The 14,988-nt window shown below is 43.3% G+C and overlaps 1 protein-coding gene across 2 annotated transcripts in view; it reads left to right on the top strand.

Annotated features, from left to right (window-relative positions):
• The window catches only part of TTLL10 (tubulin tyrosine ligase like 10), a 106,134-nt gene that overhangs the window by 44,790 nt on the left and 46,356 nt on the right, over positions 1–14,988 (top strand). Inside the window, exons 1-2 of one of the 2 annotated variants that reach the window (XM_074975790.1) lie at positions 7,195–7,329; positions 10,505–11,172. In XM_074975790.1, the coding sequence (XP_074831891.1) occupies positions 7,238–7,329; positions 10,505–11,172 (760 nt within the window). In that variant the 5' untranslated portion in view covers positions 7,195–7,237. Of the gene's footprint in view, positions 1–7,194; positions 7,330–10,504; positions 11,173–14,988 lie in introns of those variants that run through there. The other variant, XM_074975791.1, reaches the window with a different exon arrangement.

Consider the following 14,988-nt stretch of genomic DNA (forward strand, 5'->3'; position numbering starts at 1 on the left):
GGTCTCCCTCACAAAAGCTCATCACCTAATAAATTATTTTGTTAGTCTTTAAAGTGATACAGGACTGCTTTTTCATTTTGACAAGATAGCTGTGATGCAGTAGAACAAGCAGGAATCTTTTTTCCAGGATGAAGACTAGTAACATTGGCTTCTATGAAAGATGTAAGCAAAAGCACACTGGTGTCTTTGTCTTTGGCTTTCTCTAGCTACAGATAGCCTTATTCAGGAGGATATATAGGACCCTATCTTTCTGCTTGTTTACACTTAGCTGGAGATCATCTCCTGTGGGTTGATTTCGTGGATCCCGTGGGGACGCACAAAATTAACCACTTATTGTTCTCCCATCAACCCTGGTGCTCCAGAGGGTTGTGAGAAGTAAGGGAAGTTGATGGGATTGTTTCTCCCATCCACCTCCCTCTTTGGGGACACTGCAGAAATTTGGCTTAACTACATTGACTCTAGCTATGCTGTTCACATAGCTGGAGTTGCATAACTTAAGTTGACTTTCTCACTAAGCGTACACCTGCTCTATGACTCTGGCCAAATTGGTGCGCTCCTTTATGTTGCACTTAAGGCCAGGCCTACACTCGACCTTAAAGTCGAGCATAGATACGTCATTCCAGCTACGGCAATTGGGTAGGTGGAATCGACTTACCTACAATCAACTTATCTGGCCGTCATCATTGAGGGAGGTTGACGGGAGAAACTATCCCTTCAACCTCTTTTAGTCTTTGCGAGATTGAGTACAGGGGTCAACTACTGACCCCAGGTCATTCAATTTTGCACATCTCTACTAGGTGCTTGAAATCAAACCATGGAAGATCATCCCTGACCAGGTCGATCTTCCAGGTAATGAAGAGATTCCCTGAGACTAATGGCAGAGCTATACTGAAAAGGGAGCAATCGGATTGTATGAGCTGCCATCACAAGACACCAATAAAAGCTCGTCTGAATTAAAGATTCTCCTGAAAGTCCAACTCTCCCCCAGCCAGTGAACCACTTCTGTGCTATCAAAACGAAAACGCCGTCCAGTAGCACTTTAAAGACTAACAAAATAAGTTATTAAGTGGTGAGCTTTTGTGGGACAGACCCGCTTCTTCAGACTGTTTGCTGTACACCTTGTCTGTGGAAATTCTCAAATGCTGGTTAAAAATATGAAGGCACCTCTACTGCAAACCTCTGACCCATATTCCATAGGAAGGGTATCCCCATTAGAATATAATACAGCCCTCTCACCACAGTCATGGATGAGGCTTGTCAATTCCACACCTAACTCCTGGGAGGCACTAGCATGAAGTCTGCATAAATTAATAAGGATCCCGACCGTTTTTATAGGCGTTAACTAAACCCTGGGAAGCAGGTAGATGTTGTTAGCTCCGTTTTGCAGATGGGGAAGTTGAAGCCAGGAGGAGTAGAGTGAGTTGCTTTAGTTCCCACAGTGGGGCAACATCAACCTGTTCTCAATTCCTGTCCACTGCTTTAACCACACAAATCCTCTTCTTCTTCCAAGGGGTCAACTTCATCCATCCTCCCGTTTTCCAACCCCACAAAAAGGCATTTTCTGGAAAGGCTGCTGCTGTCAGACTGTGCAAATGCAGGGCCAAGAAAGAAAAGTGGCTACACCTCAGCGCCAGCTACATTTCAGCTCTTACTCTGCATTAGTGGCCAACGTCCAAGCTTTCTTAAAACATTGTTGCCTGAGAAACATACTGTACTGACCCTTAGCTTAGCAAGAAAACAGGGCAATCAGATTGCATGAGCTGCCATCACAAGACACCAATAAAAATACTTCTGAATGAAAAGGATTCTCCTGAGTCCAACACTCCCCCATCCAGCATCAGGAGAAAACACCATACTGTCACCCAATGGCTGAGCCTGGAATTCAGTGCATTTCTATCAGCCTAAGGGTTCGTTTCAGTACAGTTCTTGTTGAATGGAGCATTGCTAAACACCGACGATCTGAATCATATGGAAAAACTCCGGATGTCTCATGTATACTACCAAGAAAATAGTTTTCCATCCCAGTGCTGTATCTTTCTACAGTGGGAAGCAATAATATTTCCAGGGGAGATGAATACAAAAAAGCACCAGCATCTGAAGAAGTGAGTTAACTCACGAAAGCTCATGGTCTAAACTTTTCTGTTAGTCTATAAGGTGCCACAGGACCCTTCGTTGCTCTACAGATCCAGACTAACACGGCTACCCCTCTGATACTTGACAAAAAAGCAGTGTTGTTCATAGACAAGCATCGTCATTCCCAGGAGAAAAAATTACCATGGGATATTCAGACTGCCTGCTGCCTTCATTAATCTACTTAATGAAGTCAGTCCATCAACCGGGGAGAGCAGAAGGCGGAGAATCATGAGCCTGAGGTCCTGTTTCTGTCTATGCCACTTACTCACTGTATCAAACACATTTGTTGATCTCTCTCTCTGTACATTTGTCTCTCTGTTTAATGGGGAAGCTCATTTCTTTCCAAAATGTTGAGTCCCTGCGTGACTAGTGCTACGTAAATGCAAAGCAGTATCAGATCATCAGTCCTCTTTTAATTTTTAAAGGAATCCTTCAAATAATGAGGCAGTTGAATATTTTTATTCTAGGGGTTGTTCTGCTTCGAATTTTCCTTTGGTTCAGGTATGGTGCATTTGGCTTATAGGAAATGAGACACCTGAAAGAGAGTTATAACCTTGTTGTATGTACTCTGCTGGGTGTATTATATTACTCTTTACATAAATCAGGATACATCTTACAGGCATGGAACTATAGTGTAATATTTCTTCATACTGTCATCACTAGGTCTCATAGGACTTTTGGGGGGAACGTTGACAGACATTTTACATAGATCAGTATCAGAGAGATAGCCATGTTAGTTTGTATCTTTGAGAACAACAAGAAGTCCTGCGGCACCTTATACACTAGCAGGTATTTTGGAGCATAAGCTTTCATGGGCAAAGACCTGCTTCATCAAATATTCCAACCATAAACTCCTGAAGCAACAATGTAACACAAGGCCGTCTCACTGATGGGTTTTGGAAACAAATGACTCAGACTTGGTTTTTACAGCTTTTTGTATCACTGAGAACTCTCTGATGGAGAAATTTCCTGCTGTTTTCATTGTTCCTATACACACCTGTTGTTTTTATTGTATCTGTAACAGTACTTGTATCTGTAAAGAGGTATAGTAGAGTAGAGCAGAGTATAGTATGAGCCATGAAAATCTGGATATCTGCTTTATATCCATGAGTATCCACACCTGCAGGTGTGGATGTGGCTATTCACACCTCATTTTTGTAGATATGGATGCATATAAAATTTTTGTATTGAGAATCCTGCAAATTTGTGGATATCCGCTATATATCTGTAGGTATCTGTAGCTGCAGATGTGCATGTGGATATCTGCAGATCATTTTTACAGATTCAGATGCCAATACCAATTTTATATCCATGCCGGTGTCTAAGTATAGTATAGTATAGTATAGTATAGTATACTTCATTCTAAGGTGTGATTGTATATTTTGAAAGCACTAAAGCAAAGAGGGTGTTGCTGCTGGAGCAATTCTAAAATCAAAGTGGAGCTAAGGATGCTGGCTTGCCGTGCGCTGACTGGCTTTTCAATCAGCAAATAGCGGATTAATAGGATAGTATAGTTTAGTATAATATAGCAGGGAGGAGCAAAGTGGGAGGATGGGCCCCCTTGGGGAGTGTGAAATTTCAAATGGGGTGCACAGCAAGATGCGCTGCTGAGTTTCAGGCTCATCCATCTTATTAAAAATGTTGAACTATGTTACTGCTTTTACGTTCTACAGATATATTTTCTTACACATGCTGGAAGGATCGTTTTTTTTTCATATGAACATAACTGAAATTTTCATCGGTTTGGATTACATCAGACAGGTTGCAGGGCCCCTGCTAACTGAAGGGCTGAGAAGTGGGGCCTGATGTAAAAAGTTTGCTCCCGCTGTGCCTCCTCTTTAGACATTTCACCTCCCCCACTTTGTTCACCCCTGTAATATAAGTATTTGCACATTGATGCTATGTTTTATTACAAGGACTTTAAGCACTTTACAGACAGTTAATTCGACCTGCCTTCATAACTCTGGGAGGAAGCCCTGCATACCCCTTCATTTTACAGATAAGAAACCAAGGCTCAGAGCGTTGAAGCGATTTTCAAGTTAGAACTCAGGAGTCCCTCCTGTGATTTAACAATTAGGCATCGCTTTTGAGAAGGAGTAGCTCCTACTGGCCATATTTTTAGTATCACAGGTTACAGCTCTGCCATCCTCCCACCCTGTGTTATTCTTATAGGACTCTGGGATTAGAATGTGGGTGGTTTGACCATGAGATGTGTCATGAATGGGAAGGTGGAAAGTAAAGCAAGGACAAGGTTCTGGTGTGGTCTGTACAAGCCAAGCATTGGAGCTAATCAGGCACATTGAGCATGAACGGGAAAATACAAAGAACATTTCTAAAGGTTACTGTGACCTCCTGGAAGAAAAGCTAGCATATTCACACTGGCTTGGCACTGCCTCGGCACTGCCTCGCTCAGGGAGGAAAGGCCAAGACAGAGCTAGAATTGAGTCTGGGCTGGACTCCAGCTTTTACTGACTTTGCTCTCCCCTTCTAGAAAAAAAGTTTCCTCTTGGGAAACAATGGATGGGGCTTGCTGGTGGATTTCCTTCTTTCTGCCTTGTATGTTGAATCAGGCCACAAGTGAGTTGTACCATCTCTTCCTTTGATAGCCAAAATTAAAGACATAAAGGACCAAGAGCCATAACCAGGACTGTGAGTGCTCTGCTAATCAGATGGATCTCTCCTGGGTGGCCGGCCAAGTGCTCAGCTAACTGGGAACACTGCTTCCCACCAAGTGGGGAATTGGCTCCCATCTAAAAGCTACTTCTGTTATTTAAGTCATTCCAGTCTATCCTGGAGGCCAGCAGCAACAGTAAGTCTGTTGAATTCAGACTGTGGTCCAGTGCTTTTGAATGATGTTCATCAGTCAGGGTTTTGTGCTGACCTGTAAGCAGCAACTGATAAACTAAAAAGCTGCTGTTCCACTGGCATCTCTGGTATAATTATGGAAAATTGCAGAGAGATTGCATTGCCCTCTTTTTGATGTCTCACCCTGAAGTATCTTCTCCAAGAAGCATTTAATTTCTACCAATCTTTCATTTCATCAGTGTTTCATTGCATTTTGCAAAGTCATTACTTCTGGTCTTCAATGATTGCAGCCAGGATAGAGGAACTATATGCTTCTTCTTGTACTATAGCATACAGTATTCTTGGAGAGTGTCAGCTGGTGTAGCCCCACTGGCTCCAGCGAAGATGTGCAGATGTACAGCAGCTGAGGACAACATACAAATATCATCCTTGAGATTTTATTTGCCTTACTGAGGCAAAACTCCCACATTCAATTGCAAAGGACAAGCCACTGCTGTACAGCAGAACTTCAAACGTCCAAAACTCTCTGCAGATCAGATCCTTGGATAGGTCCAAAGAGCACATAGTGCAGGGGAGATGTATGTGCCTGTAACGGTGGTGTTTGTACTTCCCCACCCCTGGAGCTGCCGCATGCCAGGCCAGCTCTCCCCCCAACCCCAGTACGTCAGCAGCCTGAAGAAGGCAATACATGACATCAGCTGACAAAGCCCAACTGGCCGATACAGCAGGCTAGGATCAGTGAATTCAAGGGAAGTCCTGCCTCCCCCTCTTTTTTTTTCATACTGGCCGTGCCCCTACAGTAGCAGCAGGCACTGAGGTGGTCTAGGCCCACCACTACACTGCTTAGTGGAGGATGCCCTTACACTGGGCTAATTTTACAGATGTGAGCTGCACCCGTGCTGTGGCAAGGTGCCACAACAGTAAGGCCTAAAACCCCCGTGCCCACACTCAGTAATCTGACCCTTGTTCTTTTACCTGTTAGTTTTACGGGAAGAAAGAGCCAGCCAAGAGCCAAAGAACCACTAATCACCTCCATTATAAACAAGTTATAAATCCACAATACTTCAGTGATATACATTATTCTTCTAATTTGCAGATAAACATTTTGAGACAGTTTATTACAAGTTGATGACAGGGGCATGCATATACAGATATGCATAGGCAAGTCTAATGACTGCATACACAAGCAGGTACAGGTTGAACCTCTCTCATCTGGCACTCTGGTCTGGCAACGTCTGTGGTCAACATCATTTTAGTTAGCCAGATTGTCCACTTATCATGGGTCTGGCCAAGCTTCCTATGGTTCTATAAAGTTTGCTTATAGCCACCAGTCCTGGCTCTGTGTTCTGTGCTGTTGTTTGCCCTGAAATGTCTTCTAAAAGCCCGTAAGCAGAAGCATTGACAATGCTGATAGGCAATTTTGACCTGTCATGGTTCAGCTAATTCTCTGGTTTGGCACTGGTCAGGACTTGAGTGTGCCAGACTAGAGAGGGTCGAATTGTCCTAAGTATACAGTTACATAATCAGAATACGCTCATGTTGTCAGTTTTGAACAGTACCTTTTGCAACATATTGAAAGGTATCAACCTAGACGTGTTAACAAAGTCAGGAGAGCAGAAGCATTGAGCGGGAAGATCAGCAACTGCACTTGAAGGACCGAAACACCACGATCAAAAGTCACATGGGCAGCCACTCAAAATCTACTTTTATCAGGCAATGGGTGAGTGGTTGTGCAGGAGCAAGGGAAGGAATTAGCTTTTACGGGTTGCTTCTGAGTGGCATTGAAAGTAGGCATGGTGTCAGTCAACAGAGGTGAAGTCTAACCTTTCAAAGGCTTGAAGATGACCATGGAAGACTGCGTTGGAACAAGCCAGTCAGCAGACGCGCCAACCATCAAATTGGTTTCCCTATCTCTCCGTCACATGCGCTCGCTCTGATGCACACATGTGCACCCACTCAAACAGCAGCCCTGCCGTGACCCCTTGTCAAGGCAGAGCTTTATCTAAAAGCACACACCCTTGTAGAAGCTGCACTGCTGCGTGTTAAGGCTGGAATCCCTTCCACAATTAGCAATGGTAGCTAGGCAGCTGTTGCTAGGAGACCAGGCCTTGTTTATAGTGCTGAGGGTTTTGTGAACCTGCCAAACAACTTCTTTGGAACCAATGTGTATAAAGCAAAGGCAGATTTGATTTCAGAGCCACAACTTCCTTCTCCATTCAGTAAGATAAGCAACCCACACTCTACAGCAGTGTGAATCTGCTCCATAGGCGATGGTTTGGTTTCTTTAGAAGCTCTTTTTATGGCCCTGCTAGAAGTCAAGTTTTCCAAGCAGAAGGAAGAACAGGGAGCAGTAAAAGCTTTGCTAAGGCATTCAGTGTCTGCTGAGCAAAGGTTAGAATTTCCATTACGTTACTTCATTCTAAGGTGTGATTGTTTATTTTGAAAGCACCAAAGCAAAAAGGGAGTTGCTGCTAGAGCAATTCTAAAATCACAGTAGAGCAAAGTACGCTGGCTTGCAGTGCGCTGACTGGCTTTTCAATCAGCCAGTAGCAGATTAATAGTACCAAATGATGACGCTACTAGAAACTGTCTTCGGTATTTTAACGTTCACAGTGAGTGTTCTCAGAATGGATCAAAAACACACTGTAGCAAAGTGTTTCTGAGCCTATTCACTGGGCCGTGTCAGAGCTCTCAGGCTTAGCAGCCTGCTTTAACAATGTACTCATCCTCCCTTCCTGGCTTAAATTGTTGTGTAGTGCTGCAAACTGCTGTGTATCATAACATGATCCTTACATACACCTTTTGTAAAGTGTCATGAAGTCCTTTGGGACAAAAGGCACTAAGTAAATGCTGGCTGGAGTACAATGGTAGCATCACCTTTTTCGTAGAGCTACTTTCATTGTACTTATTAGTGCCTGTTATAGAGAACCATTGATTTATATATTGCTGAACTTAGACCAACAAGATCAAATTCTCATTTACACCATGTCTCCTTTATACCCCTTAATATGTAAATGTAATTTCTCCTACTTTAAGGCCTCAGCCTTTACGTTACCAGAGTGGTAGTGATGGGAGAGTAGTATTTAAGAAGCATAAGCTTTCGTGGGCAAAGACCCGCTTCATCTGATGAAGCAGGTCTTTGCCCACGAAAGCTTATGCTCCAAAATATCTGTTAGTCTATAAGGTGCCATAAGACTTCTTGTTGTTCTCGAAGCTACAGACTAACATGGCGACCTCTCTGATACTAGTATTTAAGGGTATATTGCGAGGCATAAGAGAGGGAGATTTCTCCAAGTGGTTCCCCTGACCTCTTGGGACATTTGTGAAGACAATTTCACTCCCAGGAGGCCATGACAGTAAATGAAGTTAAACCCCTAGAAGAAAACATACCACCTAGTTTCCTTCTGTCTCTTCAAAGTTTCATTCCATTAGAATGCACTTTAGCTTAGAGACAGGCTCTCGGCCCAAAGTCTGGGTTCTGATTTTGAACACTACATGACAGTGTAGGTCTGGGGTTTTGGTTCAAATTTGCTACTGAATAGCCACTAGTGAAAGAATAATAATAAACATTGGTGGGTGTTATTATGGGAGCTGACTTTATGACTTTGTGTGTCCACTTTTAAAAAAAATGAAACGGGAGTGAAAGAATCCGATTTTATCAAAATGAAATGCTTCAATTCACCTTGTCATCTCATGAATTTTATTTTACATTTTATTTCAAGGGAGATTACTAAAATATTCATTTTTATTCCAATTCAATGTGAAAACAACTATCGAAATAACAGAACTTCCCAGTAGTTCAGAAAGGGACAACAAAAATTATTAGGGGTATGGAATGGCTTCCAAATAAGGAGACACTAATAACACTGGGACTTTTCAACTTGGAAAAGAGACGACAAAGGGGCAGGGAATATGACTGATGTCTATAAAATCATGACTGATAGATAAGGAAGTACTATTTACTCCTCATAACATTTACTATTTACTCCTCGTAACATAACATAACATACTCCTCAGAACTAAGGGTCACCAAATGTAATTAATAGGTAGCAAGTTTAAAACAAACAAAAGGAAGTATTTCTTCACACAGCACACAGTCAACCTGTAGAACTCCTTGCCAGAAGATGCTGTGAAATCCAAGACTATAACAGGGTTCAAAAAAGAATTAGATAAATGCATGGAGGATAGATCCATTAATGGAATATTAGCCAGGATGGGCAAGGATGGTGTCCCTAGCCTCTCTTTGTCAGAAGCTGGGAATGGGTGACGGGATGGATTATTTGATGATTCCCTGTTTTGTTCATTTCCTCTAGGGCACCTGGCATTGGTCACTGTCAGAAGACAGCATACTGGGTTAGATGGACCTTTGGTTTGACCCAGTATGGCTGTTTCTAAGTTACATTGAAACAAAAATTCTGGTTCCTGTCTGACTAAGATTATTACCCACCTTTTATAAAGGGAGAGATGGGGCCCTAGCAAACCCTGTGATAAGGCCAAGAACACCGAGTGAATCCATGGAGGTAACTTATATTCAGCTGCTTCTGCTGCCCACTCACTCCAACAAATCACAGCTTTCCTTTAAGAGGAAACAAGTTTTGGGTAGGCGTTTTGAGGCCTTATTAACTCGGCATTGTCTTTCAATCTCTATGGGAGCACATAACACTATACTCATCTGTAATTTCCCATTGGTCCTGCCTCTGCAATTGAGATTACACAGTATATTTAGCTGTGACATTTATAGGTTTCCTGGAGGAATTGTCTAACATTTGCTAATCTTGGATTATCTATTACCCTGGCTTAGGAAGCCTCCCCCACCCTGGTTCCCTCTGGGTCTACTCAGTATTTCAGCTCCTCAAGCCTTGTGAATTAAGCTTCCTATTCTTAAACAAGCTCTTTGTTTGCTGCTTCAATGGTAACCCATTCCTTCTCAAAGACTGGTTACAAACCTGTGTCTCTAAACACATCTTCGCTCGGGGGAGACCAACTCTTCCTTGGTCCATCTTCCACAGTTCAATTTAGTGTGCCTGGTAAGGACATGCTAAATCAAACTCACAGGGTGCCCCTGTCAGTGCCACTACTCCTGCCCTTTATGAGGAGCAAGAGAGGTGCTTAACTCCTGCAGTGAAGACAGAGCAGGAACTCATAGTAAGGTATGTCAGCTCCAGCTACAGAGCTGGAGTTGTGTATCTTTATTCGACCTGCCCCTTTAAAGTAGATCCAGCCCCGCTATACCACACTAGACCTTAAAGTCGATTGTAGGTACACAATTCCAGCTACGGGAATTGCATAGCTAGAATTGGCTTATCTACAATCGACTTACCTGGCCATCCTCACAGAGGGAAGTCGACAGGAGAAACTCTCCTGTCAACCTCTCTTATGCCTCGCAATATTGAGGTGTACAAGGGTTGGCTGCTGGCCCCCACTAGGCACATGAAATTGAACCCTTGAAGAACAATCCTGACCAGGTCAATCTTCCAGGTAGTGAAGGCATACCCTAATTTTATCCTGCCTGAAGAATATGTGCTGTCAGTGCCTAAATGAAAGGTCTAATTTGGTGTCTTCACAGCCACTACCCAGAAGATAAATGGGCTTCAGTTAGAGAGCATCACAGAAGAAAGACTGTGTTCTGCCTTGAGAATGTACAACAGGAGCTTGCAGAAGATGATAGAGGTGGCATGGAAAAGGGAGGAGAGGTGCAATTAAAAATCGAAGAGACAGTGCTTGGATCACAAGATGTGGCTCAAGACATAACGAGCAGAGCCAGATTGAGTGAGAGCATCGAAAAGGTTGCTGTGGATTTACTGGGCATCCCAAAGACTGGGTCTAAGGCTACCAAAGAGGATGAAGTAGAAAGGCAGTTAGATACAGAAGCCAATAAAAACAGAGGACAATCACCAGTCACCATGGAGACTGACCTTACTAAGCCAGGCTTGGAAAGCAGTAACCAAGCACCTCCAGATGGACCTTTGGGTCAGGATAAAAGTTGTGAGGAAGCCCAAGAACCAAAGACTGTGGCAAAAGTTGTATCTAAGGTCAGCCAAGCAAAGGAGAACAGTAGAGATATGAAGCCTCTCCAGGTCACGCAGGATACTGGCACAATAGCACAAAATGCCCCTTCAAACTCCAAATTAATTGCCAAAGGGGTGTTAGCAACTAGGAAGAGGAAAAAGGGGGCGAAATCAGTGGCAAAAGGAGGAGATGAGCAGCTGGTTGGATCATCATCAGCTGATACAGGTGAATCTTCGAGCCTTGGCTCTTAAATGTCCGTATCCAGTGATCACAGCACAGCCTCAGTTGGCATAAATACCAAAGGAGTTACAGCAATTTACATCAGCTAAAGATCTGACCTGTAAGCATATCTGGTTGTAAGTGTATTGTATGCAATTGTTACATCTTACTAACCACAATGTGAAAACATGGGCTTACCCCTTTTATAACAAATTGAGTTAAAATTTAGTGTCAGAGGCAAACATCTAGTGAAGTTAAAATAATTGAAATGAAGCTTTCAAGCCGCAAATTGGAAACATGGAGAGAAAAATAACCTTTCCATTAGCAGGAAGTTTGGATGAAAAAAAAAAGAAATCTTTTCATTAATAGGCAATTTGGCTGAAGCGCCACAAAATTTTCAGTGATAACAACAACAATCCCTATTCTCTTCCAGCGTTTTCATTGTCAAAATTGAGGCACTGGTAGTAAAAATGTATATTAGCTCATTTCAGAGGGAAGCATTTTAATAATGAGATAAGCTTCAATGATATTTTGATCTTTACGAAAGATGCGTAGACAATTTAGATGAAGTGAATGAGAATTTCAGGTAAATTTTGGCTCGGACTCCAAAGAGAGGGCATTTAGATAGCAATCTGTTAGACTGCCCTTCACGTGAAAGGAGAAAAAGCAGACACTGTGGTGTCAATTGCTGGTGCCTTTTGCTTCTTCTGATAATAAATTTCATAGAGTCCTGAGTGGCGGCATCATATATGTGCCCATGATTTGTTGTGAGGTGCTTACGAAGGGTCCTCATCCTGACAGATACAATTTTAGGCGCCTGGGACTTTTGAAGAGCCTATCAAGCACTTAAAAATCTTTAAAAATCTGGCCCTGAACAGTGTTCCCTCTATTTTTTTCCATCCATGGGCAGAACACATTTTTGTTATGTACACCAAGGTGTGTGCGGATCTGCATGGGCTGTATGTGGGCTGTTATGTACGCTCGTCACCTGGGCAGCACCTGAATCTCTCCTTGGTGGCCACCCAACCGCTCAGCTTACCGTGGACACTCGCCCTGAGTGACTACAATTCCCAGTAGAGACAATGAACCAAAGTCAGAGATGAATCTTACAATGTGCTCAGGTGAAGTTAATTACTAGGCCCTGTTACCTCTTGCTAGGCTCTCTTAGTCTTAGTTGACAAGTGTCCTTCAACCCATCACTGACTCTGAGTCTACATTACTACAACTAACAGGATGAAGGACCAACAGAAGGGGTGTGTAACATGAGCACTGGCTCACCTCTGACTTTGTAACGTCTTCCCAGTGCGTCAGCTGTCTGGCGTTGCTCACTGCCAGGATGTCCGGAAGGGGACACTTCATTGGTAGTTCTCCCTGGGAAGGGCAACATCTCCATAGCAAATAGTGAATATTACCAGCTTTGAGACAGGTTGGAGAGAGCAAATGACTAGCCCTATTCGAAACCCATTGTTTTATATCTTGGAGTTGGCGTTAGGCAGAGGACTCCAAAACTGGGCTTTTGTTTTACCTTTTCAGCTGTGATTTTCCTGTAGGTGTATCTCAGAGAAGTTTGCCTGATAGCTCTTGGATCAGCATAGTGATCCAATGCTTGAAGAAGGAAGGGACGAACCATTACATGAAGGGCCTGAGGGTACAGCTACACTTTCCAGGAGATCAATTTTGCACACCTAGTGGGGATGCGTGAAATCAAACTAGCGCTGCTCAGCACTTGACCCTGTACTCCTCATTATCACAAGGAGAAAGTGAGGGTGATGGGAGAAACTCTCCTGTCAACCTCCCTCAGTGAGAATGGCCAGATAAGTCAATTCCACTATGCAATTGTTGTAGCTGGAATTGTGTATATAGGATCCACTTTCAGGTCTAGTGTAGACCTGCCCTTAAAGCTAATTGATGTCTTTCCACAGACTTTCAGTGGGCTCTTGATCAGGTCCTACTGCCGGGGAGTAAGAGACACAAATTCTAGTCTAGTTGACCCCTCCGTGCCTTGGTTTCTCATGTGCACATATTAGTATAGATCATCTCAAAAGACAGAGTAGATTCTTTCAAGCCTCCTAAACTGCACACAAAATGTATGTAAGTTTTTGCTTGTGTATTCCAAACTCACTTTGGACAGGATTCTGTGTGTTCAAAGTGGTAAGTGCAGGCAAGATTACCATTTTAGACACACAAATCTGGGATTCTGTGCACTCAGAGAGATGCCCATGAAGATTTGCAAGGCCCGATTCAGAAGATTCATTTGGTATTTTGGTTCTAGTGAAATTGCATGGGGGAAAACAAGACCTCAATTTGGCTTCTGTGCTGTAGAGGGTGTTTTTAATTAATAACCTGCAGAGATGGGAGGAGCTATTTAATTATCCTCTTTAATAATTAGCCATCCAGAAGTGCAAAACACACAAATAAATAAAAGGTAAAAGGGACTTATGCTTCTTAAACATTATGCATCAAAAGATTCAAAGAGCAGGAAAGTTCATGTGTAATCTTTACCCAGAGACCAGGGGGATGGGACACTTTGATCTTCCTGCTCTGTATAATTACGGAATCTCTCACTATTAAACAGAGGCAGGTACGTGTTCAGATGAATGGGAGAGTCTCTTATCAACACTTCAATCGCTGCAGTTTACTCAATGAGTTCATGTCTCAGGGATTGTTTAAAGTTGGTTCATTTCTTAGCACCGCTGGCAAGGAGAGGAGACGACAAAAGAGCCAGCTGCTCTAGAGAGAGCAGGAGTGAGTAACTGAATATTAAAACTAGACCTATAAATATTTAGACCCCTGTGTCAAATTGTGACAGGAACAGTGCTATAAAACTGGAGAGGAGGGAGCAGCTTTCATGCCACAAGGCGCTGCTAATGAGCTGTGAAACCAGATGTGTTGTGAGATGAACATCATTTCCCTCTCCTCATCTGCACTGCTGCTTAGCTCCCTGTATCACTCCTGCTATTAATGCATCCCCTCAGCCTGCTGCCAATCATGCTTCACACTCCTGTGCTGCTCAGGTGAGCTCCCCTACATAGGTGGTGATGGGTATGGGATAAATGGTAATAAAGCTAGATATGCTATTTAACCTATGAGGAAGAACATTCCTTAAAGACTTTGGGCAAGTCCCTTTAAACTCTCTGACCTGCAGTTGCAAAATGAGGATAACCGCACTCCCTAGCTCACAGAGGGGTTGGGAGGGTAAATACATTACAGACACGAGGAGCAGAGAAGTAGAGCCCTTCGCAGATACAAAACTTATATAGGTTGAACTGCTCTCGCTTGGCACCCTTGGGCCCTGACCGGTGCCAGACAAGAGAATTTGCTGAACCATGGGAAGTCAATATTATCTAGCATATGACCAACACTTCCACTGTTTACTGGGTTCTTAGAAGACATTTAGGGGTAAATTACAGTTAAATAACAGCACAGAACACAGAGCCCGGATCGGTGGCTGTAAACAAACTTTATGGAACTTCAAGAAACTTGGCCACACCCATGATAAGTAGTTGTCCAGCTAACTAAAATCATTCCAGATTACAGATGGTGCCGGACAAGAGAATTTCAGATTAGAGAAGTTCAATCTGTGTCTGCAGATGTGACTGTCTGCAGACGTAAATCATACCTGCAGAGCGGCAGGGCTCTACCAGCCACCACAGTGACAAAAGCAGCTGCCTGGGTACCTGCTGCTCCCAGGAGTCAGTGCACCATGCTGACAGCTCCTCTGGTGAGGCGGTACTGCCCCAGCCCCTCCCACTATATAAGCATGACCAGGCCATGGCAGATTTACATGAGGGCAAAGGGGACGGTTACCCCCAGGCATGAAGG

This window comes from Carettochelys insculpta, chromosome 23 (assembly GCF_033958435.1).
Source record: "Carettochelys insculpta isolate YL-2023 chromosome 23, ASM3395843v1, whole genome shotgun sequence".
In the NCBI taxonomy this organism is placed as follows: Eukaryota; Metazoa; Chordata; order Testudines; family Carettochelyidae; genus Carettochelys; species Carettochelys insculpta.